The sequence below is a fragment of the Geotrypetes seraphini genome, chromosome 18, assembly GCF_902459505.1.
Source record: "Geotrypetes seraphini chromosome 18, aGeoSer1.1, whole genome shotgun sequence".
Taxonomy (NCBI): domain Eukaryota; kingdom Metazoa; phylum Chordata; class Amphibia; order Gymnophiona; family Dermophiidae; genus Geotrypetes; species Geotrypetes seraphini.
The window spans coordinates 11,921,746-11,948,757 of record NC_047101.1 but is presented as its reverse complement, the minus strand read 5'-3'; the positions used below and the strand labels follow the sequence as shown (position 1 = coordinate 11,948,757).

The window sequence follows — 27,012 nt, the reverse complement described above, 5'->3', positions numbered from 1 at the left end:
CTGAGACTCCAGAGGAGGACCATCAGCCTGAAGGACCGACCCCCCCCCTGGTCCAAAGAACAGTCCAGACGCTGAGCAGGCTGAGAGCTTTGCATTAAAAAGGCCTTGTGCATTAACATTGCAAACTCCGGGGAAAACGCCACCGGATTCAATGGAGCCTGCAGAGCAAAAGTTTTCTCCTGCCCCGAAATCTGCCCTGCAAAGGAAGCAACGCCGCTGACCGCCGGTGCGGCCGCCGATGTGCACTGAACCGGAACAGCAGCGCGGGAGAAGCAGGCCCGACTCCCACAGCGCAGGAAACTACATTGTGCTTCGCTAATGAAAAACAGGGATAGAAGAAAAACTTTTCCACTTATCTTCAGCCGATCGGTACCCCAACGGTGGCCAGCGTTTCACAAATCAGCTGCCTCAGGGTGTATGCCGACCGATCAGACCTCTCTCAAAAACCACCGCTCCACCACCTTTAGCACACCACTTCGGTGGAGGTGGGAGGGCCCTTTTCTGAGGCTTTTTCCTCCATTTTGAGTTATTTAATAAGTTTAAGTTTATTAGGATTTTATATACCGCCTATCAAGGTTTTCTAAGCGGTTTTACAATTAGGTACTCAAGCATTTTCCCTATCTGTCCCGGTGGGCTCACAATCTATCTATCTGGGGCTCACAATCTATCTGGGGCTATGGAGGATTAAGTGACTTGCCCAGGGTCACAAGGAGCAGCACGGGGTTTGAACCCACAACCCCAGGGTGCTAAGGCTGTAGCTTCAACCACCGTGCCACACACTCCTGATAGGCCTATGCTGGTCTCAACTACCTGACGTGGAAGACCATTCCATTGATGAAAGGGCAATTGATCGATGGAATGGTCTTCCTCGTCAGGTAGTTGAGGCCAGTACCACGACTTCAAGGGACGATGGGACCGTCTGGTGGGGGTCGCTCCAGAGGAATGCTTAAAAAATGGATTCTCGAGGAGGGAGGGTTCTTGAGTGGGCAGACTTGTTGGGCTGCCGGCCCTTTTCTGCCGTCATACTCTATGTTTCTATGTTTATAGGACATCATAGCATCAACCATTATTGAAAGTGTTTATTATTATATACATTGTCTTTTCATGATATCTGAGCCATTTGTGACTTAACCAGTTAATGCCACTGAATGTCATCACAGACTGGTATATGGACACAGGGGGGGCAATGACAGATACATAGGGGAGATATTAGAAATGGAGAAAATAGGAGCACAGAAGCGAGATGGTTTGTGGGGATGGGACAGGGACCGAGCTTGCAGGCTCCAGTGGCTTGCACAAATTACATTGTAACGTGCCATGAAAATAAGAGGAAGGAAGGTAGATAGATAAGCCACGCGAGAGGAGCTGAAGGGTAGTAGAAAGGAACAGATGGTAAAGGAGGGAGGGAAGGGTGGTGGTGGAAAGGAATAAAACAGACATTGAAGGAGGGTGGAGAGGAACAGACCCCCAAGGGAAATGTGGAAGACAGAGTGGGAAGAAGACAGATGCCAGACTATGCGGGAGCGGAGGGAAGAAGATGGGTGTTAAACTCTAAGCCAGTTATTTTGCGGGCAGTCCGAGGGTGCACTTGGCAGTTATACTGTTAATTGCCGATGTTCAGCACTGAACTCCCTAAATTTAATGGTTAAATCAGACTGTATAAATGTCAGTCATACCTTCATGTGGTGTCACTTAGGCAGTTAAATACTGAATATTGTATTTAACTCCATAAAAGATAGCTGGCCGTATAAACACTTATAAAATGCTGAGTGGAGTGGAATGGGAAGATGAGAATCACTTATTTACTCTTTCTAAAAATACTAGGGCTGGGGGGGGGTCATGCAATGAAGCTGTTAATTAGTAACTGTAAAACAAACCGGAGAAAATATTTTTTCACTCGGCGTGTAATTAAACTCTCGAATTTGTTGCTGGAGGATGTGGAGAAATCAGTTAGCTTAGCAGGGTTTAAAAAGGTTTCGATAATTTCCTACAAGAGACGACCATAGGCCATTATTGAGATGGCTTGGGGGAAATCCACTGCTTCTTCCTAGAATAAGCATCATAAAATCTGTTTTACTACTTGGGATCTTGCCAGGTACTGCTGTTGCAAACAGGATATCGGGCTTGATGAATCTTCATTATGGCAGCTTTTATGTTCTTATGCTCTAAACCTGGATATTCAAAGCTGCTGCCCAGACAGGGCCTGGCACTGAATATCTGGGAATTATGTCATTCGCAGCTAAAAAATGCTCACTGCCACTGGCCGATATTAAAGCCCTCTAATCCTAAAGAAGAGATATAGAATGCATGTGACAATACAAAAATGAAAAGACAAGACCTGTTAAGAAATTAATCATTTATTTTGCACACATCTTTTGTGGGAAGCACCTTGAACCATTTTACAGATACTAATCCTTTTTAATCTCACGATCAACAGAACGGCAACATTAAAATTGCATGCCAACAATACAATAAAAGAGACACTGTTCTCCATAGGTTACGTCATACGAGTTTCTAGGAGGAAAAAATAACACTTTGCTTTATGAGTGACCGCTGAAAAGTTCTCTGCTCAGCCAAGAGAATGGTTTCATGGGCTGATTTGATATTTTTGTTCTGATTTGTCTGGGTTTGGTTTGGTAGACAAGCAAAAGAAAGGCACCTCACCTTGAGATAAAGACAGTCCAACAGAAGGCAAGGGAGACGTCTTTTTCAACCGACGACAGAGTTATTTAGCTTGGACCGTTCGTGTTAGTTTGCACACGAGTTATTTCGCCTCAGCGATTTTCAAAGCTCATTAAAAGTGTCCCCTGAGGAAGGCGTATTGACTACGCCGAAACCAGGATCCTTGTTGGGATAACACTTTTGAGCAACGACTCTGTCACTCAATAAAGACTATCATTGGTTGAAAAAGATGTCTCCCTTGCCTTCTGTTGGACTGGGTTTGGTTTGGGACATCCCGTGGTCTTCTGACTGGAGCACGGCTTTTCTCGTTTTGGATGTGTTCTTCAGCCTTTGGCATTTGCATATTTGGCTTTGCATGGTTTCCAGTGCACATTGGACACCAACTGATTTATGGTCATTTTTTAGTTTATTTGATTTTGGTTTGTGGGTGTGGTTGTGTTTTTGATGTGCATGTTTATGTGTATTCATTTGATCTTGTTCTTGCTGTTTGTTGGACTGTTGATGGGGGCGGGGTTGCCGGTGTCAAATCTACCGGTCCATTGTTGATTGGTGGGGTGCATTTTGGATGGTCCACTGCTGGGTGATTGACCTCTTTTCTAAATGACTCCCTTATTTGGATTGGGGAAATTCACTGCTTCTTACTAGAATTTGTTTCACTACTTGGGATCTAGTTAGGTACTTGGGACCTGGGTTGGCCACTGTTGGAGACAGGATACTGGGCTTGATGGACCTTTGGTCTGTCTCAGTACGGCAATTCTTATGTTTCTTATGTGAATCAAGTATAGGACAATCAAGCCATTGTGACATCACTGCTGAGGTTGGCTCGTAGGCATTGGTGGAATGAGGCATTATGACATCACAGTCTCAGCTCTGGAATGTTGCTACTCTTTGGGTTTCTGCCAGGTACTTGGAACCTGGGTTGCCTACTGTTGGATACTGGGCTTGATGGACCTTTGCTCTGTCCCAGTATGCAATCTTATGTTCTTAATGAGTTGATTATTTTATTTATTGACTTTTCTATACTGTTCTCCCAGGGGAGCTCCGAATGGTTTACATTAATTTATTCAGGTACTGAAGCATTTTTCCCATCTGTCCTGGCAGGCTCACAATCTATCTAATATACCCTCTTCCGAACCCCACCCCCGCTGCATGTGCGCCCCCTTCCCTTTCCCCATACCTTTTTAACTTCTCCGGCGTGAGCAGCATGCCCACGTCAATGCCGGCTCACCCGTCGACGTCACTTCCTAGGCGTGGGTCCCGGAAGTGACGTCAGAGAGAGCTCCAATGCCAATGTGGTCAGCAACCTCTCGCCAAAAGGTACGGGGGAAGGCAAGGTATGTGTGTGTACGGGCAAGGAGAGGAGCGGAGGAGGGGTGCCACGCCCTTAGGAATACTTCGCCTGGGGTGAACCATTCCCCTTCCCCCCTGCACCCTACATCATTCTCTTCTTGGCTGAGTTGAGAACCTTTCAGCAGCCCCTTGTATATATAATGGCACCCCGACAAATCCGCGCATGACAATTACGCCCCGTGAAATGTGAACACCAATCTGAATTTGTCACACGTGACAGATTCAGGCCCCGTCCACATATGTAAAGGGTTCCCTTAATCATCATGTAGACCTTACCCTAACACTAGATAGGAAGTGAATGTTTTAAGTGTAGTGGGATGGGGTCCCCCCCTCAAAAAGACAAAATAGTGTGGATTGTGATTGGAGCAGTATGGAGCGTAATTGTCGGGGTGCATTTGACGGGTCACCTCCCATTCAGTACACGCATTTGTTGTGTGCGCAATTGTCATGCGTGCATGTGACAGGTCACCATACAAAATACCTCTCCAATGAACTTCCGCGAATCCACCAAATTTTGGTGCTTGTTTTTATTCCATCATTTGTGAAGTGTATTGTACATTCACCTAAGTGTAATAACTTTGTCTGAACTTGTGTACATAAAATATATTCTATGTTTTATATAAAAGACAAACAGAAGAAACTGCCTTCACAACAGTGAGGGGCATGAAAACAACAATGAAGGAAACCAGATGGTGATCAATCCTTTCTTATTATGGAAACAGACTCGACAAGAAGGCTGCAATTGTTGCCAGCCATTATTTTGGCCTTTTCTAGTGTTTTTATCGCAATACTTGGACATTTGGATTGACCCATATTTGGTTTTATCATTCAGCACCAAGACTCCTGAGGCAGGCCTCCTTGGGCCGAAACACGATCCTGTCGAGTCTGTTTCATAATAAAAAGGATTGAGCACCCTCTGGTCTCCTATGTTTTATGCAGCAGTCACAAATGACAAGGACGTTATTGCATGGCTGTCTGTACATTTAGCAAAACCAAAATGAATGAGTTGAAATATGAGATTTGGTCTGAGGACTTGTCCTTAAAAACGGAACCTAAATGAACCAATGCGGAACACTGCTTAATGTTGTTACCAAAATTGTATTCCTTTTAGTGTTTCTGTCTTCTTAACCCTTTGAGCACTTGAGGAACTGAAACAGAAAGAAGCCAATCAATAAAGGAGACTGACATCGGAATATGTGTTATCGGAAATAAAGGAAATATGCAAATATTTCTTAGCTAGTTAAAAAAGAAAAGAAAAGTCATGCTTGCTTTCCTATCCTGATGAGAATTTTCTGTCTGCTTCACACTTAAGCAGCAGTCCAAACTATTTAGGTTTAAAACTTTATATTACTTTATATATTACTTTATATTACAATCGCATATTGCTACAATTTATTATTTCTGTAGCGCTACCAGATTCACGCAGCGCTGTACGCAAAACACGCAAGAGACGGTGTTCTATCACCCCTGCAACTAAAATATCATAATAGTCTACACTGGAGAGAGGGGGGAGAGGAGGGAAACTGTTCACACAAACTGGGTGTCACAGAGTAGTGATCACTGAGATTTTCTGGCGACATAGCAGGACGGAAAGAAGGAGAAAGGGGGTGTTCGCATTCCACTGAGCAGCTGAATTTTCTTTGCATAGGGAGACCTATCTGAAACCTTCTCAGTTACTCTGAAATTTCAATTATCCCATAGAAATTTGCAGCCCTAATGTATTAATTATATTTAGTTTCACGTGTCATTTATGGGAAATTTTTAAAGTGTTTTGCTTCAGATCAGTATCCTTAATGTAATTAATGCTGTGGATGAGATGCCTGGATGGGCCATTTGGCTTTTATCTGCCATCATGCTTTTCTGTTTCTACAACCATAAAGCTCTATGGCCTCACAATGCAAGCCTTAGCTTATAACAATAATGCTCTATGACCTCACAATGCAGGTGTAAAGAGCCTTAACCATAAAGTTCTATGACCTCATAATGCAAGTGTTAAGAGCCTCATCCTATAACCATAAAGCTCTATGACCTCACAATACAGGTGTAAAGAGCCTTACCCCCTCTTCTACGAAACCGCGCTAGCGATTTTTAGTGCAGAGAGTCGCGCTGAATGGCCCGCGCTGTTCCTGACGCTCATTGGGTTCCTCTGAGCATCGGGAGCAGCGCGGGTCATTCAGCACGGCTCTCTGCGCTAAACACCGCTAGCGCGGTTTCGTAGAAGAGGGGGTTAGTCTATAGGGAGAGAAGGAGATAGTGGATGCTGCAGATGGGCAGACTGGATGGGCCATTTGGCCTTTATCTGACAACATGTTTCTGTTTTTCTGTATCGCACCAGTTCATGTGCACAAATAGGGCAAACATTTATGTATGGCGCCCAGAAAATCAGTGCTGAAAAAAAGCACTGTACTATAAGCCACACTTTAAGTTAGGCATGGTTTATAGAATAGTGCTTATGTCCAGGAACCAGAGCACCCCCTGCCAGGCAGTGAGGGGGGTGCCTGGAGTGGTCATAGAGCCATGGTATGGCTGTCGGCTCTGATGATCCTTGCCCCGGAACAGATAGTTGTCATCGGAGGGGGTGGGGTCAGTGGAGCTGATGGCCACGTGCATGGACTGCAGCCCCACAACAGCTCCATGCACCCCCACCCCCACCACATGCGGCAGATCATGAAGAGTACTGTAGAGAAACAAATGAAGAACATCTGGAGAAAATCCAAATGTCTAACGACCATACAAATAGGATTACCCATAATGCACCATTAATATCAACGAGTGTTAACTTTTGCTTTACTGAAGAACCTCAGCACAACGGTTGGGGGTTTCTTATAGCAACTCAGTGACCTCTAAACAGTACACTGTTTAATCCTTAACCCTCTAATTCTTTCAAAAGATTTTGCCCCTGTTGTGTCCCCGACCTTTTATCTTTTCCATCATTGTTATCTTTCCTTACACCATTGCATTTCTGCCTCTTTTTCCGCCATGTTTCTATTTGTTTGTTCTTTCTAGTTTGTTTTGTTCGTATTTTTAACTCTCTGGCATCCCCTAATTTTATTATGCACTTTGCTTAGAAATTTTTAACAAACTTGAAACGTTACTAATCACAAAATGCAAGAGTACGTAAAGTTTGGTTTACCTCGAGAATGTCGTTCGTAAACCTAAAACACAAAAACAAAGAAACACAGATTTCATTTTTGCCTTACGATCAATAATAAACAAGCAGTTCCTAGCGGTTTGTCTAATTTTGGAGGGGGGGGAGACTAGTCCAATGGTTAGAGCAGAGGACTGCCAACAAATGAAGCCCAGGTCATATCCCATTGCACTTCTTTGTGATCTTGGGCAAGTTAGTGAATGATCCTTTTACTAGGGTTACCAGAAGTCCAGATTTACCCGGACATCGTCTCCTTTTGAGGACATGTCCGGGGGTCTGGACGGCTTTTCAAAACCTGGCACTTTGTCCAGGTTTTGAAAAGCCTCCTGAAATCTTGTCGGGCAGGGAGGAAGACCGCGCATGTATGGACGCCACGCGATGACATCACATGCGCGGACTTCCTCTCTGCCCGACAAGAGCAGGCAGTGGGGCGGGATTAGGCGTTACAGGGTGGGGATAGGTAGAACTTGGCGGGCCTGTGGGCGGGTCTTCGTTTTCCGATTGGAAAATCTTGCAACCCTACCTTTTACTAAGCTGCATCTTGAACTATTTCTGGCTCCCACTCTGGGATAGGTCTTTGGCCACCTAAGCTGATGCCTGAGCAAAGAAACCTGCGCATTTATACCAGCAGACAGATGGACAGACTCTCCCCAATAGACAGCAATGCTAGAGCAAAATTTCCCCCTGAAAAGGATTAGGTCCCAATTCCTGCCCCATACTTTCTCTGTCATTTGGAAGTCAGGTGCACCTGGGGACATATCTTAAAGACCAGAAATCATCTTCCAAAACATGTCCGCTTTATTGTCAGCTTTACATCTCTTTTATATCATTCTACATGAATCAGTGTTGTCAGCATGTGTCAGCATGTGACGTAAACACAAACCATATATGGACACAGGTCACATGAAACTTTAAAGAAATCAGCATTTTTCTATCTATAAACTGAAGTCCAAAGGGTCAGCAGAGCTGCCTTTTTCTTATCTAAAGCTGTTTGCAAATACGGCTTATAAAAACAATTGAATTCACTTCACAACAAGATAACACACATCTTTTCAAACATAAATGTCCTTGTAGTATTTTCAGCAAGAGAAGGCAAACAGAGTCTGGATTTACAGCTTTAAACACATAGCCTAAGGAAAACTACCAAGGTACATGATACGTGTCCCTTCAACCCCCCCCCCCCCCCAAAAAAAAAATAAAAAAAATACTGAGTCAAATCAGCATGTCTGACCAATGATTCCTGAATTAGTGAATCTGAGAAGTTGGATTCCATGATATGAGGGAAGGCCAACAGTGTATCAGACTGGGAAAATCTGTCTCCCTGTATCAGGGTTCAGAGAACCCCTCCATCATTAGCAAGAAGAGGCTTTCTCTCCTAGCCAACGAGCAGGGGAGACCATAGATCTTAGAGAATATAAGCTAATCTACCAATATTTTCATGGCTTTCAGTTTTTTGGGCGTGTTCGCCAGGCTCCAAGTGTTCCCTTACTCTACAACCCACACTTTTGTGACCGACGCCCGAGTGTCCCCTGATGAAAGCATCTGTCGATGCCGAAACTTGGATCCTTGTTGGGACATTTTAATAATAAACACTTTACTAATAAACGTCCCATTTTGGAACTCTCTTACAAAGACCCTGCTTTGGTTGCTTAAGACATCTCCCTTGCATGTCCTTCTCTGCTTGTAGTACTCTCTCGAGGCAGGTAGCCTTTGCTTGTTCTTCTACTTCATGGCTTTTGCATTTAATCATAATCCTGACTAAAATCATATCTGTACAAAATTAATTCAGTTTCTTCCACTTCAAAGATGCTTGGACTAAGAGAAATTAGATTTACAGTATTTCTAAATATATTGTGATGTTTATGAAACACCTTTACCTTAGAGAATGCAGCAGCCAGTCCAGAATCTAAAGTCACGTCAAATTTAACAACTGAAAAATAAAAAGGCTCATTTTAGATCGTTTATAGTTTATTATTTATATTCCGCTTTCATTCAAAGGTACTTCATGGACTGGGGACTGAGACGTCTAAGTCAGGATATGAACAGTTTCCCCTGTATTTTATAAAAGCTCTGCCAAACGCAGAGACTTTGAGAACGTTAGATGTGCATGGGCAAATGCAAGCTTATTTGCTGGCATGTCCAGCGGGAATGCTGATTTTAAAAAGCTGCACATGGAAAAGCGTGCACTGCGGGGAGAGTGTGGCGCAGTGGTTAAAGCTACAGCCTCAGCACCCTTGGGTTGTGGGTTCAAACCCAAGCTGCTCCTTGTGACCCTTGGCAAGTCACTTAATCCCCCCATTGCCCCCAGTACATTAGATAGATTGTGAGCCCACCGGGACAGACAGGGAAAACCGTTCTGAGCTCTCCTGGAAGAATGGTATAGAAAATTGAATAAATAAATAAATGCTGTCTCCAAACTGTGCATGGGGCAATTATTTAAAATCACAGCTCACTCAACATTCATGCACTCTGTTTACCCCTGATCTCTCTGTGCTAGGCTTCCCTGAGCAAATAAAAAGTACATAAGACACCCTTCCAACCCTCCTCCCAGAAGCATGTAATAACCTCCTAACTCCCCCCCCCATGTAGTGAAACCTCATCGAACCCCCTCCCAGCATCAAGGCTCCCACATTTCTTAATTCCACCCCCAGGAGCTCTCCATGGTGGTCTAGAGGGGAACAGGAATGATTCCCCTAATCACTATGCCTCCATTTTGCTCCCAGATTCTTCATGTCACCTGTGACCCCCTAGTGGTAGTCTTGAAGTACTACTGCTGGAGGTCAAGCTGCCAAACCATGGCATGATAAATGTTTACAAGCCAATCAAATAGCATCATATTGCTTAGCTTTGCTAGTGCTGTATGAGAAGCTAGAATGATTTCATAAACATTCATATTTACCTGGGGGCTCTAAGATAGTGTTGACAACATGAACCACACCATTTGTGGCCATAATATCAGCTTGAGAAACAGGGTTTTTGTTAACATGTACTGTATTGTTCCTCTGTAAAATATAAATAAAAAAAACTAATCAATAAAAAGATCACAATATTCATAAAAGTATAAAATAGATGCTGGGGAATAGACATAGTAGATAAAGACAGGTTGTTCACCCTCTCCAAGGTAGAGAGAACGAGAAGGCCCTCTCTAAAGTTAAAAGGGGATAGATTCCGTACAAACGTAAGGAAGTTCTTCTTCACCCAGAGAGTGGTGGAAAACTGGAACGCTCTTCCAGAGTCTGTTATAGGGGAAAACACCCTCCAGGGACTCAAGACAAAGTAGATAAAGACAGGTTGTTCACCCTCTCCAAGGTAGGGAGAACGAGAGGGCACTCTCTAAAGCTGAAAGGGGATCGATTCCGTACGAACGTAAGGAAGTTTTTCTTCACCCAGAGAGTGGTAGAGAGCTGGAACGCTCTTCCGGAGGCTATTATAGGGGAAAACACTCTCCAGGGATTCAAGACAAAGTTGGACAAGTTCATGCTAAACTGGTGAGACTGGACTCATTTGGACCACTGGTCTTGACCTTGGAGCTGCCGCGTGAGTGGACTGCTGGGCAGGATGGACCCTTGGTCTGACCCAGCAGCGGCAATTCTTATGTTCTTAACAATAATCATGTTATATTTGCTGAAAATGGCTGTCTGTGGTCTAATGTGAAAGGAAAGTCCGGCAGAAAAATGGGGTTGATTCTTGAAGCGGCGTCTACCATGGCAGGAGCTACAAATGGGCGCCTTCCGCGTGGACAGTAAGGGAATTTTTTAAGTACCTTCTTACTTCTCATTTATAATCTTAATGTATATTTTCTTCAAACCGCTTAGAACCTAATGGATGTAGCGGTATATAAGAAATAAATTACATTACATTACATACGCCGCGTCTAGAATCCAGGGACCCTAGGCGCCAGAAATGAAGGCCAGGGTTTAACAGGACTACATTTCTGGCGCCTAGGGTCCCTGTCAGAATCGCGACCAGCGGCGCATAGCGATGCTGAAGTCTGGCACCGGCCCTAAACACACCCACCGCTGAGCTTTGGTGCCGCTATGCATTGCTAGCGGCCAGGGACTTAGGCACTATCCCAGAGGCCACGTAGCAGTGGCTATTATTTTTTTATCCTAGTGAAGGTTTAATTGGATTTTAATGGCACGATAAATTATTGCGCCACTTAACCCCAATTAAACAAGTTTCAAGTTTTATTAGGATTTGATATACCACTTATCAAGGTTATCTAAGCGGTTTTTACAATCAGGTACTCAAGCATTTTCCCTCTCTGTCCCGGTGGGCTCACAATTTATCTAACGTACCTGGGGCTATGGAGGATTAAGTGACTTGCCCAGGGTCACAAGGAGCAGCACGGGGTTTGAACCCACAACCCCAGGGTGCTGAGGCTGTAGATCCAACCACTGCGCCACACACTCCTCCACATTACATTAGGAGCTGGTGGGTGCCTAACATAGGGCAACTTGTTTGTGAATCTAGGCCAATGTGCCTAGTCCCTCGAGTAGCCCAAATAGTGAAAGAGAACATTTGTAGAATATGAAATTTGTATCCAATCAAAGAATACTAGAGAGATGAGCGAATTTCACCCCGCAATCCCTCCTCCAAATCACTGGTCCAAACAAGCAGACATAAATCATATTAACTAATCCCTTTAATCCCCCATTGCCCCAGGAACATTAACCCCCTCTTCTACAAAACCGCGCTAGCGGTTTTTAGCGCAGAGAGCTGCGCTGAATGGCCCGCGCTGCTCCCGACGCTCATTGAGTTCCTATGACCTTCAGGAGCAGTGCGGGCCATGCAGCGCGGCTTTCTGCGCTAAAAACCGCTAGCGCGGTTTCGTAGAAGAGGGGGGGGGGGGTAAATAGAGTGCGAGCCCATCACGACAAATAGGGAAACATGCTTGAATACCTGAATATAAACCACGTGTAGGCTAGAAGTGGTATATAAATAAATCCATGTATATATGTATATCCATTCCAAAATCAGAAATCCCTGTCTACTTCAAAGGTCTGCCGAACCACATTTAGGACATGCCCCTTGGATTCTGTGCATACCATGTGTAAACAAAGATTTCTATAACATAAGCTAGAAATTGATACATTCTTGTCCACCAAATGTACAACTGACACCTTCATAAGTCCCATATTGTGACAGTTATGGTGGAAGGTAATTTACAGTCTAGATCAGGGGTCTCCAAAGTCTCTCCTTGAGTGCCGAATCCAGTCGGGTTTTCGGGATTTCCCCAATGAATATGCATTGAAAGCAGCGCATGCACATAGATCTCATGCATATTCATTGGGGAAATCCTGAAAACCCGACTGGATTGTGGCCCTTAAGGACCGGAGTTGCCCATGTTTGGTCTTGTCCAGTCGTCTCCAAAGTCCCTCCTCGAGGGCCGCAATCCAACCGGGTTTTCGGGATTTCCCCCAATGAATATGCATTGAAAGCAGCGCATGCACGTAGATCTCATGCATATTCATTGGGGAAATCCTGAAAACCCGACTGGATTGCGGCCCTTAAGGACCGGAGTTGCCCATGTTTGGTCTTGTCCAGTCGTCTCCAAAGTCCCTCCTCGAGGGCCGCAATCCAACCGGGTTTTCGGGATTTCCCCCAATGAATATGCATTGAAAGCAGCGCATGCACAGAGATCTCATGCATATTCATTGGGGAAATCCTGAAAACCCGACTGGATTGCGGCCCTTAAGGACCGGAGTTGCCCATGTTTGGTCTTGTCCAGTCGTCTCCAAAGTCCCTCCTCGAGGGCCGCAATCCAACCGGGTTTTCGGGATTTCCCCCAATGAATATGCATTGAAAGCAGCGCATGCACGTAGATCTCATGCATATTCATTGGGGAAATCCTGAAAACCCGACTGGATTGCGGCCCTTAAGGACCGGAGTTGCCCATGTTTGGTCTTGTCCAGTCGTCTCCAAAGTCCCTCCTCGAGGGCCGCAATCCAACCGGGTTTTCGGGATTTCCCCCAATGAATATGCATTGAAAGCAGCGCATGCACGTAGATCTCATGCATATTCATTGGGGAAATCCTGAAAACCCGACTGGATTGCGGCCCTTAAGGACCGGAGTTGCCCATGTTTGGTCTTGTCCAGTCGTCTCCAAAGTCCCTCCTCGAGGGCCGCAATCCAACCGGGTTTTCGGGATTTCCCCCAATGAATATGCATTGAAAGCAGCGCATGCACATAGATCTCATGCATATTCATTGGGGAAATCCTGAAAACCCGACTGGATTGCGGCCCTTAAGGACCGGAGTTGCCCATGTTTGGTCTTGTCCAGTCGTCTCCAAAGTCCCTCCTCGAGGGCCGCAATCCAACCGGGTTTTCGGGATTTCCCCCAATGAATATGCATTGAAAGCAGCGCATGCACGTAGATCTCATGCATACTCATTGGGGAAATCCTGAAAACCCGACTGGATTCGGCCCTCAAGGAGGGACTTTGGAGACCCCTGGTCTAGATTAAGGGAGGGTGGGAGGAAATTGGGAAGAAAGATTAAATTAATAGAACAACGTTGGATCTACTGGTTAAATACAGTTACCCCCCCCTATGGGTTAAAGAATGAGTTAGAATGGGCCACTCTTGTTTAGCGAGGGAATCAAGCCTATTCCAGGGTCCAGATTTGCTCCATTAGAAAGAGGAAAGGAGACCAAACTTCCCAAAAGCCAAGAGGACAAGCAGGTAGCATATTCTTGCATGTGGGTGGCATCGTCCATGGAGCCCGGATGCAGACGGCTTTGCGGGGGACTTTCTTGTGGAGCTTTGGGGGGGGGGGGTTCACGGCTGCCTGCCCGCCCTGCGTGGGGTGCGTCTTTCCTCAGTTCTCCGTGGAGCCGAAAAGTCCTATTTTAACGGTCTGCGCTAGGCTCAGTTCTACATCGTGCCTTCTCTCACCGCGGCTCGTGTTTATTTCTTTTTAGGGTCACTGTGCGTTTCATAAAAAATATATATATATATCATCTGGTAATACAAAGGTAGTAAAAAGACGTTGTGGAGGACGCCCGGACGTCTAACGTTGACACTTGAAGGATGGACGTAAGCGTCAGCTGATGGGTCTAGGGCGTGCTTAAATTTGAAAGAGGAAGAAGCGGTCGCCATTCTTACTAGATGGCTTAAAGCAAAATAGGTAAGAAACTAGGTGGGTTAGAGTTTTTAAGCAGGAGTTCTAATAATGATATATTTATGTATTTATTAACTAGCTGGGTTATGGGAAGATTAGGGCCTAAGTGTTTTCTCTTTTCTGATTATAGGGAATTGTAGCCTTGAAAAAACCCTTAAAAAGTCCAATGGGTGAACCATGTTGATGTATCTATCCCTGTACAAGGTGAGACCATTCAGCTAAGTCCTTTGTAGTACATAATTATTAAAGGATAAATAAGTTTAAGTTAACAAAGTAATATAATAATCGATCCAGTGATGATTTGGAACATAAAGCCACGTACTATGAGAATGATTTGAGGACGTGGTGGCCCCGCTGAGAATCTGGAAGGCTGATATATATAGTAAAAAGGCGCATAATGAAAGCTGATTACATCACGCATTTTTAACGGTGCTTTGGATATTGCCCTTATTCAAATTTATGATTTAAGAGTTAGTCACTGAGCTCTGGAACACCTTACCTCCCCTCTTCGGAACTTGAGCTCTCTCCAAGTTTTCCGCAAACATCTGAAAACCTGGCTTTTCTCAAAAAATGTAAGTCTCCGTCCAACTTAGGAATCAAGGAAACTCTTATATCTTGGCATCCCAAGTCCTCTAAATTTTCTTCACACTTCTACCTCTAACCCTCTGTTGTAGTTCCTTCCTATTTCTCCTACTGTAAACCGCGTCGAGCTCTACGAACGTGGAGATGATGCGGTATACAAACCTAAGGATTAGATTAGATTAGTGCCACGAGCCAATTAATGAATGATGATGTCACATGTTCACCAGCCTTTGCTACCTCAGTCCACTTTTAAGGAACTCTTTTCCGGATAATATCCACTGTGAATCTTCATTTGGGAAATTCAAAACACTACTGAAGACCTGGTCCTTTCAACCACAAATTCGAAAGTGAAATTAACCTAAACGTGTCTGCTGAAAAGAGTGACGTAGTTAAACTGAATGAAAAGTACTTACAAAGCTGACTTCTAACTTTTCTCCCTGGAGTGATTTTAACCGTATAAGATGTCCAACTGCTCCACCTACTAGGATTTCATCTCCAATGTGGTATTTGAGTACACTGGCCAGTTCTTTAGCATTACCTAGTACCATAGAAGAAAATATCTTAAATAAGACAATGTTTCTCATGCTGGTCCTGGACTATCCCTAGACAACCTGTATAGCCTACAAGGGGGCAATTTTACAGTACACAATGGGCTAGCAGGTCCATGGGTATGTGGTATCTATGGATCTGCAAGTTTATTTTGAAAGATAACCCTCAGGCATGATTGCCAGAATGGGTCAGAATCCTAGAAGTTGATATTCAAAGCGATTTAACCAGCAGAAGTCACTGTCCAGTTAAATCACCCATGCGGGGCTGTCAGCTGATATTCAGCAGACACTTAACCATGCAGTGTTGCTACCAGCACTAACTGCTAAAACCGTAGCCGTAGATTTTGTGAGAGGTCTCGGGGGGGGGGGGGAGTTAGCACTTATGCAGGACCAGGAAGTGACATCAGAGGGAGAGCTGAGACCATCATGAGCAGCAGGAGGACATGTTGCTCGCTACTGGTGAAGATTTGAAGAGGTACACAAAGGGTGGGGGGCATGAGTGGTTGGGATAGGGTTACTAGATGTCCTGATTTACCCGGATATGCCCGCTTTTTAGAGAACATGTCCAGGCATCCAGATGGCTTTTCAAAACCCAGCTTCCAGCTCGGGACCGTGTCGGGAAAGCATCTGCGCATGCACGGATGCAATGCAGTGACATCATGCGTGAACGGGGGAACGGCTGGGTGGAACTGGGTGAGCCTAGGGTGGGACCATGGGTCCGGATTTTACAGTAGTAAAATCTGGTAACCCTAGGTGGGAAAGAATATGGGGCTCCTTCCCTCGCTATGCCACTGTTGTTAAAAACTATAATACTTTTACCCATTATTTTATTCCGCTTTTCCTGTGGCATGGCTCGGAAAGCTTCATTTGTTGGAGCAAAAATCGTGAAGGAAGCATCTCTATTCAATGTCTCTGTGAGTCCTGCATTTTGGATTGCTGTCACTAACATGCTAGAAAGGAAAAAAAAAAGTGCTTAAATAGGACAAGAGGGAAAAAATCTCTCTCGGTGGATGACAGGGCCTAGCAAATCATTAAAAAAAAAAAAAATCACTAAAGTAGTCACAATAACAGAAACGGTAATAATAGTACCCACTCTATCCAATATTCAAAGCAATTTAATTGGCTTTCAATCAGCGCCAATTAATATAATAAAATTAAGTACCTAGATCAGTAGGCACCCCGAATCCAGGCCTCTACCTGAAGGCACCTTTTATAGAATCAGGGCCTTTGTGCTTTGCCCGTTTTATCCCGATGCTGAGAATTAATCCCAGTACATGTAAATATCAAGCCCATAGTAGACTTCAAGGTAAAGAAAACAATTTGGGACCCTTTTACTATGATGTGGTAAAAAGTAGCCTTAGCACATGGTTATATAATAACTACAGTACAGAAGAAAAGGCAAGAGAGACGTCCTTCCAACCAAATCCTCATTTCAGCATATATAAACGCCTTCTTCAGGGGACACTGGATCAAATGGCAGTAGTGGTAAAAGCACTTGGCAAAGTAGACAGGAAGTCCCAAAAAACCTCTAGGTGTTTATATACGCCAAAACTAGGATCCTTGTTGGAGTTGTGTTTATGAACGAATTCCCCCGAGGAAGGCGTTTATATACGCCGAAACTAGGATCTTTGTGGGGGGCTGTGTTTATGAACGAATAAAGGCTGTTTTTTGGTTGGAGGGACGTCTCGCATGCCTTTTCTTCAGTACTGTTGGCATTTTGAGTGAATATTTTAAATCTCTTTTCTCTCTGAACCGCTAGCCCTTAATTTATACACGGGTTAAAATTCATAAGTATCATCAAGGATTAGAATAAGATACAAAGCCATTTTGGCTGTCCTAAATACATGTAGTTGCAGTGTGAGACAGTCGGAGTTAGTCAATTTATTTTAATGTGAATATTCCAAATATTTAACGAAGTTGTAATCACAGCAGCGTAGTATGTGACTTGGTACCTGAAGCGATTGTCAGCTTTTAGTACATCCATAACTGTTCCCGTAGGAAGAGTCAATATTTTGTCCATTACAAACAGGGTGCCAAACCTTCCTTTTTTGTCGTGGGCAGCAATACAGCTGTTTTCGATGCAGAGAGACTATAAAATGAAGAAGAAATGTCAAAGGCTGTCCCGAGAAAGCTCTGTCAGACGCTATTTACTAATTTCAAGTCTTTTGTGTTGGCTATTTTAAATAAGGCTGATCATGGAAGTAGTTGGGCATGATTGTTTACATCCGTCTTTGGCAGGCATAAATTCTCACGCCTAAAGTTAGGCAAGAAAATGTCTTAAGCTAACATTCTAGGAGGAGAGTGGTTAGAGCTAGAGAATGACATGGTGACAAAATTCATCACCGTCCCCGTCCCCGCGGATAACCGCGGGAAATAATCCCATGTCATTTTCTAGTGTCTATTTCAACCTCAGTCCTTCTACACCAGCATTCTTCAAAGCAAAGCTTGCGGGTCAGTGGTTGTGGCCATTCATACTCTGATTCTTATGGGAGCCAAGGATAATGAAGCCATTGTGACATCACTGACGTGATTGGCTCTTAGGCACTGGTGGAATGAGGCATTATGACATCACAATATCTGCTCTGGATACCAGAGACTGTCATTCTGTAGTGTCTGTTTCAACCTCAGTCCTTCTACACCAGCATTCTTCAAAGCAAAGCTTGCGGGTCAGTGGTTGTGGCCATTCATACACTGATTCTTATGTGAGCCAAGGATAATGAAGCCATTGTGACATCACTGACGTGATTGGCTCTTAGGCACTGGTGGAATGAGGCATTATGACATCACAATATCTGCTCTGGATACCAGAGACTGTCATTCTGTAGTGTCTGTTTCAACCTCAGTCCTTCTACACCAGCATTCTTCAAAGCAAAGCTTGCGGGTCAGTGGTTGTGGCCATTCATACTCTGATTCTTATGGGAGCCAAGGATAATGAAGCCATTGTGACATCACTGATGTGATTGGCTCTTAGGCACTGGTGGAATGAGGCATTATGACATCACAATATCTGCTCTGGATACCAGAGACTGTCATTCTGTAGTGTCTGTTTCAATCTCGGTCCTTCTACCCCAGCATTCTTCAGAGCAAAGCTTGCGGGTCAGTGGTTGTGTCCAATTATACTCTGATTCTTTCCTCTCTCCTTAAAGAATGACATGAAGATGGTTTCCCGCGGTTATCCACGGGGACGGGAACGGTGATGAATTTTGTCACCGTGTCATTCTCTAGTTAGAGCTAAAGCTTCAGCACCCTGAGGTTGTGGGTTCAAACCCCACACTGCTCCTTGCGACCCTGGGCAAGTCACTTAATCCTCTACTGCCCTAGGTATATTAGATAGACTGTGAGCCTACCAGGACAGATAACGAAAATGCTTGAAGTGCCTAGATGTAAACCGCTTTGAGTGTGTTTGTAAAAATACAAAAAGGTGGCATACAAGTCCCAAACCCTTTCCCTGATGTCATAATGCCTAAGCGCCAACCTCATCAGTGATGTCACAATGGCTTCATTGTTCTATACTTGACTCACTGCTGCTATTGCATTGTATTTATTTAAAATATTTATAATCTGCTTTTGGCCAAAGCAGCTCACAATTAACACGCATAGCTAAAAAACACACGGCATGTCTACAAAATTCTAAACAATTAAAAAAACTAAACAAATAGAAACATGGATCAAAGTGAGGGTACATCACATCATATCCATGAAAGAGAAAAGATCACCCGGCGTTGCCCGGATATAAATTCCCTTGGGTTTTGATTTACATTCACTTGAGGATTAACCACACACAAATTTTCATTTTTCACTTTCTGTTTAGGCTACACCACACCACAGCTGCACTTCCTTATATACTGTTAAATGAGTGTGTGACATCGTTCCCGAAGCTTCACACAATTGGTCAAAGCAGCTCCATCTATATATTTAAAATCGGATGTATCTGTGTGTGCGACCCCCTTCCCACCTACCCCCAGTATTTTTTCACAGATAGTAAGTGATATGTATATCAAGTTTGGCTGAAATCTCTCCATGCATTTTAGTTATGTTGAAACATACACACACACACACAGACAGATAGATTATTCCGGCACCAAATTTGAAAGGTATAAACAAATGTGAACTTACATTGCGGTATACAAATACTCTCAGTTTTTTGCCCCCCATGGTCTCCAGGGTTTGTCCATGGTAAAGGTATTTGGAAGAAAGCTGGTCTTTAACAATGTGATTCTGAAACAATTCTCTATTCACAGAAGGATTTCCAGCTGTAGAGTAACAAAGCTAATTAATGCATCAAAATACAGACCGATACCAAGAAAACAACTAGAAAACGTTCCTCTGATCACTGGTGAGTTTTCTATCTTTACTGCAGAAATTCTATGAAGAAATATCTTGTTTGTGTAATGACATTTGCAGCCAGAATGGATTTGGCACTTCCAGAAGCCCACTGTGACACTTGGATTGCTTATCCTGTGTGGAGAATATTATTAATCAAAGAAATTACTAGCGAATGACATCATTCTCGCTGGATGACCCTCTGAGTCTGGGGCAGTTCGCTGTTTGGAAATTTTCTTTGGATTCCTTCAGAGTTCGCATGAACTTGAAGTCTCTGATCGTCAATGTAGTGCTTACAATGAAAATATGTGATAGTATCACTGGTATTTTAAAACAGTATCTTCCGACCTGGTCACGGAGGCTTCAAGTTCTCAGGACTGCCCCGACAAATATGAATAAGATACGGTTGCATATTCTGAGTCTCCAATGTATGAAAATCTATCTCCTACATAGTCACTGTGGCAGTCCTGAAATCCCAACTGGATAAGAGTGATGGTGCAAGTATTATTAAACTTATGCCAGTAAATTACAGTCAATACTTGCAAAGAAAGTCCTATACTTTTACTAAGGTGCAGCCCATTGTGCACTTAAGGGCTGCATGGCACGTAAGACCTGATTCTATAAATAACGCCTAGTTCGGTAGGTGCCTAGGAAAATGGCACCTATTTCATGCGGTGTCAGGTCAAAAGCGTGCCGGGACAAAGGCGCACCCAGACAATTGAGCGCAGTGCGGGGGTGTGCGCCGCAGAAAATTACTGTTTTTAGGGCTCTGACGGGGGGGGGCATGGGGGGGAACCCCCCCCACTTTACTTAATAGAGATTGCGCCGCGTTGTGGGGGGTTTGGGGGTTGTATCCCCCACCTTTTACTGAAAACTTCACTTTTTCCCTGTTTTTAGGGAAAAAGTTAAGTTTACAGTAAAATGTGGACGGTTACAACTCCCCAAACCCCCCATAACGCCGGCGCGATCTCTATTAAGTAAACTGGGGGGGGGGGTCTCCCCAACAAAACCCCCCGTCGGATCCCCTAAAAACTGTAGTTTTCTTCGGCGTGCGCCTCCGTCTTGCGCTCAGTTGTCGGCGCGCGCCTTTGTCTTTCGCGGGGTTGTCTAGGAACCATTTCATGCCATTCAGAGTTAAGCACCATTTGTAGAATCAAGGCTGGTGGGGCCCAAATCCAGTTACAGGCCAGGGGTTTCTGCACATAACTCAATCCATGGCCAAACTCTGCCCCTAACCACATCTACTTGCCGGTAGGTGCCAATAGTCGCCTACATCACGCCTAACCGGTTAGGCACCTACTGACAAACTTCCAAAGGCATCTATAACCCCTATGGTTACAGCACAGGGGGGGGGGTAACTTTAAAAGGATGCACCTAGTTAACATCTGGACGATAATCAGCTGGTGATAGTCAGTGTTTTTATGCCTGCCACCAGATGGTCAATGCTGAGCTATGTTTGGGCACCAGCAGTAAATATCTGGTTGTAGGTTGGCTGCAAATCACATTGGGGGATACGAGTAAACAAGGTTTCTCAGCAGAGAACACCTAGCTTGGCCTCCGCGGGTGCGGGTCGCCGGACTGGATGGACCTAGAGTCTGATCCGGCGAAGCCATTTCTTATGTTTCTTATGTTATGCAGTTCAGTGCATAATTCAGCTCTTGACTGCCTCAGCTGAACTGCTTAAACTTGTGGCCAAATTTATTTATCTTATGTTGTCAAGGACTGAATATTGGCACTTAATCGCGCGAGTGTCAACTCCGGCTCAGGTGCTAACCACAATTATTAATTTAATTGTTTTTTTTAATGGTGCTTTTTAATGAACAGTGCTGACTGAACCAATTTAAAAAAAAAAAATGAGAGGTTCTAATGTAGACTGGAGCACAAAATGCTCCGACACTCACAGAAATTCTGTCAGCATCGTAGCAGAGTCAGAGCATTTAGCGCTCTGGGCCACAGTCGAAACCTCTACTGTGGCTTAGTAAAAGGAGGGGGAGGGTAAGATAGGCATCTTGATTGGCTAGGTGTGCCGATCTAGTTGTCCAATGGTAGAACATTTTATAGAATCAAGGCCTTAATGCACACTAGAATGTAAGCCACTTAGACGTACCGTATGATAGGTGAGGTAAAAAATCTGAAATAAACTTGAAAAGTACTTCATTAGCACACGTTAAATCCTTTATAAAAAGACCTCTAAGTGTGTCATAATATTCAGGGTTTTTTTTAAAAAAAAACTATGAAGCACTATGAATAGTTTTTGATCAAATGTTTTAAGGCAAAGCACGACACTTCGGGCATGATTATTGAAACGTTTACCTTTGAACACGTTGTTCAGTGGTGCAAGGACAGTCACGCGCTCGTTCCCAACAAGGTGACTGCTTAGGCCAGCTTGTCTAAATAGATCTAGAGCTGTTGAAACGTCAGAAGCAGTCGATAACTCAAACACAGTCTTAGCTAAAAAAAAAAAAAAAAAAGAAGAATGGTAAATGTTGACTAGGACAGATTTCAAAAACTGACCGAATGATTTTCAGTAGATTCTACCCAACCTGATTTTTGGCAGATAATCATCCAAAATTAGTCTTAGCCAGCTAAAGTCTTGTTATAGATTCATCCCAAGCAAAAAAAAAACACTGATCTTCCTCACTCCCCCTCAGTCTTTTAAAAGGAGATCAGACCTTCTACTGATCTCCTCCCAATGCTCTTTTCAAACTCCCAATGTACACCCGTACGTTGGCCCCTAAACCAAGACGTTAAGAGGAAACAATCGTATTCTTCTGCCTTGATGTCCATCAACTGCCCGTTCCTCTTGCACTATCCAATTCGTAGGTATACAGATGTAGGTACTGAGTCCAAGTAAATTTTCAAAAGTGCTACATTGTGCTAACTTCCAAAGGCATCTATAACCCCTATGGTTACAGCACAGGGGAGGGGGGAGTAACTTTAAAAGGATGCACCTAGTTAACATCTGGCCGATAATCAGCTGATGATAGTCAGTGTTTTTATGCCTGCCACCAGATGGTCAATGCTGAGCTATGTTTGGCCACCAGCAGTAAATATCTGATTTTAGGTTGGCTGCTAAAGCTTATGCAGTTCAGTGCAAAATTCAGCTCTTGACTGCATTAGCTGAACTGCTTAAACTTGTGGCCAAATTTAAGCGGTTATCTTATGTTGTCAAGGACTGAATATTGGCACTTAATTGCGCAAGTGCCAACTCCAGCTCAGGTGCTAACCACAATTATTCAGCAATGCTAACTGGTTAAATGCGGCTCAAGATTGGTGGTTAGCCACAATCGAGTGATTTAAGCAAGTAGGGGTGATGAATATGGCTTAATTGGTTAAGTTGCCTGTGAAAGAGTAAGGGGTTATCTTACATAGAAACATAGAACATAGAAGATGACGGCAGAAAAGGGCTACAGCCCATCAAGTCTGCCCACTCTGCTTACCCACCCCCTGTCTATGCCCTAATGACCCAATTTCCTTATCTTGAGCCTCGTAGGGATCCCACATGGGTATCCCATTTATTCTTAAAGTCTGGCACGCTGTCTGCCTCGATCACCTGCACTGGAAGCTTGTTCCAATGATCAACCACTCTCTCTGTGAAGAAATACTTTCTGGTGTCGCCATGAAATTTTCCGCCCCTGAGTTTGAGCGGGTGCCCTCTTGTGGCCAAGGGTCCCTTGAGAAAGAAAATATCATCTTCCACTTTGACACGTCCCGTGAGGTACTTAAATGTTTCGATCATGTCTCCCCTCTCCCTGCTAATGCTACCATGCCACCCCCATACAGCAGGGGCTGCCAGTCCAAGACTGAGAGGACTACATGTTCCAGACCACACTGGACTTTATAGCTCAGTGTTGAGCTACTTTAACATGGTAACCCTGATGAGTCAGGGGGCGGGGTTCAGCAGGGAGGTGTTTATGTGCCACAAAGGAGATCATTGGAGAGAGGTCCCAGAGTGAGAGGATCCCGAAGGAGAGAAACCTTCCAACGGCTGCATTCAAGCCCTGGGGAGGACTGGAGTGAGAAAGCTAGCTACACCCCTCCTGATGCGTTTCAATCACTTCCTCAGGGTCTGGGATGTGATTCAAATGATACTGCTATCGGTATTTAACCTGTCCGCTTCACCAGGATCGATGAAGATTGGAACCATCAGCGAGTTACGCTACTCATTTGGTTATGTGAGGATCCTTATAGGAATATTAATAACTGTATATACTGGCCACGTCTGCTTTAAGAAAATAGTGTTCTTGTGAAATTATATATTTGGTGATTGGCGCCAACTAGTGTGGCACTAAGCACAATTCTATAAAGGTTAAGTGCCTATTATAGAATTATGCTTAGCAATGCTCCATCAAGCCCAGTAGCCCAATCTCACGGTGGCCAACCTCATCAGTGATGTTACAATGGTTTAATTGTCCTATACTTAGCTCACGTAAAAACATAAGAATAGCCATGACAGAATAAGTTATACTTTTTGGTGGGTGAACCACATACAGATATGAAAGAATTAATGCAGAGTGTAGGGGATTTAGTGGTATATTTAATAAAGTTTGGAGCCCATTGACTAAATTTGTAAAATTATAATAATGTATATTTATCTTATCTTTCCTTTTGTTCATTTACCTTTACACATCCATGGGGGTGGGGGGTTGGTGGGAGGGGAATAAATATTGATGGGGATATTTGGGTAACTTTATTCTTTATTTATACGTTATATTATGTTATTATTATATGTAGGATAACTGAAAATCTTGAATTATATATATGTTACCTGTACAGATATTAGTGTAATGTATGTAATACCTACTTTTTGTTCATTTGTGTGACACTGTTTTAGATTAAAAATCAATAAAGATTAAAAAAAAAAAAAAGAATACCCTTACTGGGTCAGAACAATAGTCCATCAAACCTAGAAGCCCATTCTCACAGTGGCCAATCCAGGTCCCTAGTACCTGGCCAAAACCCAAGGAGCAGCAACATTTCATGCTGTGCAAAATATCAGGAGAATACACAGTAAATAATCACTTTCCCCCCCCCCCCCCCAACTTTCTGCAACACTGAATGAGAATATAATGTTAACCTTACCTGCATCTGGAATCAACAACTCATCAATGAAATGAATAACCCCATTTGTAGCTAAAATATCCTTTCTCGAAATAATAGCCTTTCCATTGAGGGTCAGGTCCTCACCACTGCAACCAACTTCCAACGATGAACCTTCCAGAGTCTCTACAGAAGCCCCGGAAATAATGGCTTCGGAACACTGAGCTTTTCTCAGTATGTGATGGCTTAATAAGTCTGCAAGACAAAAAGTATGACAGTTGAACCCATCTGGATGATACACAAAGGATTGTATGGATTGGAGTAAAGTGCTAAAATGTAACTTATAAATATAAAACTCAGTCCTGTCAATGCACAAAGCGAGTTAACCAGCTGGACATGGTCGCCGACCGATTAACTCCATTGGTTGTAGCTATCTGGTCATTTTCGGCGACACTTAATTGGCCCTCCTTGCTGAAAATGACCAGTTAGTGCTAAACCTCATAGTAACATAGTAACATAGTAGATGACGGCAGATAAAGACCCAAATGGTCCATCCAGTCTGCCCAACCTGATTCAATTTAAATTTTTTTTTTTTTCTTCTTAGCTATTTCTGGGCGAGAATCCAAAGCTTTACCCGGTACTGTGCTTGGGTTCCAACTGCCGAAATCTCTGTTAAGACTTACTCCAGCCCATCTACACCCTCCCAGCCATTGAAGCCCTCCCCTGCCCATCCTCCACCAAATGGCTATACACAGACACAGACCGTGCAAGTCTGCCCAGTAACTGGCCTAGTTCAATATTTAATATTATTTTCTAATTCTAAATCTTCTGTGTTCATCCCACGCTTCTTTGAACTCAGTCACAGTTTTACTCTCCACCACCTCTCTCGGGAGCGCATTCCAGGCATCCACCACCCTCTCCGTAAAGTAGAATTTCCTAACATTGCCCCTGAATCTACCACCCCTCAACCTCAAATTATGTCCTCTGGTTTTACCATTTTCCTTTCTCTGGAAAAGATTTTGTTCTACGTTAATACCCTTCAAGTATTTGAACGTCTGAATCCTATCTCCCCTGTCTCTCCTTTCCTCTAGGGTATACATATTCAGGGCTTCCTGAATATGTATACCCTGAATATGTATACCCTGAATATGTATACCCTCAAGCCTGTTATGTCGGGTGTACTCTGGGGACAGAGTCCAGTTAGGTCACGATATTCAGACCTAATCGACCAGGTTTAGCTCATAAACAGGACTGCTTAAAAAGTGGGGCTTTTGTGTTGCTTATGGAAATTATTTTTTTTGCCACTACTGTTAGACATGAAAGTTTTTTCACTAGTTTGATGTATTGCACACCAGGAGCAGATGCTATGCGGCTGATCTTTAAGTGGTGTTGGCTCTTGTATCTCTCAGAGCATTAGAACTTCTCAGTTGAGCAGCTCTTAAGAGCCTACAACCCCACACTGAGGGCACTCCGGCACAACATTTATATAATTAAAGTTTTTGCATGTATGTGTGAAATTCTGTTGTGACAGCTTTCCTTAAGTCATACAAATCCCAAAGCAAGCCCTAACTTTTTTTGCACTGAGACTTGTTTTTCAGGGGGGTTTTGCTGCCAATACTCGGTCGCAGCATTGAATATCAGGGCCTAATTCAGCCATGGCAGTCAGTGTTTAAAAAAATGCTGAGCGCTACCAGTTGAATATTGACTGGATTATCTTACTGTTCTTACTAACCAAAAGATTTTAATAGCAACAATTTTTCACTAAGAATTGGAGGGCAAGTGAAGTTCTCAATGTCCCTAATGATGCCTTTCCTCCTTTTTCTAAAATATATTATTTGCCAACATCAACAAATTTGGAAGAACAACATCTATTAGAACAACAAGGTCAGGGCGAACAGATGGACATAACATCATTATTGGAATCTTCAATGAGGGAGGTAGCTATTCCAGCTACCCGATTAGCTACGGTGGTTTTATCACCGGATAAAAATGGGATATTACAGCTTTATTTTAAGAATAGATATAAAGAATTTCTTGGATATAAAGTTCAAATATTTCCGGATGTGACAAGGGAATCTGAGAAACGAAGGAAGGAATTTTTGCTTCTTAAGCCTGGGGTCGCTGCAATGGGGGCATCATTTTTTTTACGATATCCTTGCAAATGTATTGTAAAGTATAAATCTTGCAATTATATTTTCTTTGAACCCTCTCAGTTGAC

The 27,012-nt window shown here is 43.6% G+C and overlaps 1 protein-coding gene across 1 annotated transcript in view; it reads right to left on the bottom strand.

Annotated features, from left to right (window-relative positions):
• Positions 1 to 4,208: 4,208 nt before the first annotated feature.
• The window catches only part of TGFBI (transforming growth factor beta induced), a 53,124-nt gene continuing 30,320 nt past the window's right edge, over positions 4,209 to 27,012 (bottom strand). Inside the window, exons 8-17 of the mRNA XM_033927561.1 lie at positions 24,837 to 25,049; positions 22,068 to 22,205; positions 19,548 to 19,684; positions 17,384 to 17,520; positions 16,251 to 16,381; positions 15,297 to 15,421; positions 10,080 to 10,182; positions 9,058 to 9,110; positions 7,166 to 7,187; positions 4,209 to 5,180 (exon numbers count right to left, since the gene is read on the bottom strand). Coding sequence (XP_033783452.1) covers positions 5,140 to 5,180; positions 7,166 to 7,187; positions 9,058 to 9,110; positions 10,080 to 10,182; positions 15,297 to 15,421; positions 16,251 to 16,381; positions 17,384 to 17,520; positions 19,548 to 19,684; positions 22,068 to 22,205; positions 24,837 to 25,049 — 1,100 coding nt within the window. The 3' untranslated portion in view covers positions 4,209 to 5,139. The remainder of the gene's footprint in view (positions 5,181 to 7,165; positions 7,188 to 9,057; positions 9,111 to 10,079; positions 10,183 to 15,296; positions 15,422 to 16,250; positions 16,382 to 17,383; positions 17,521 to 19,547; positions 19,685 to 22,067; positions 22,206 to 24,836; positions 25,050 to 27,012) is intronic.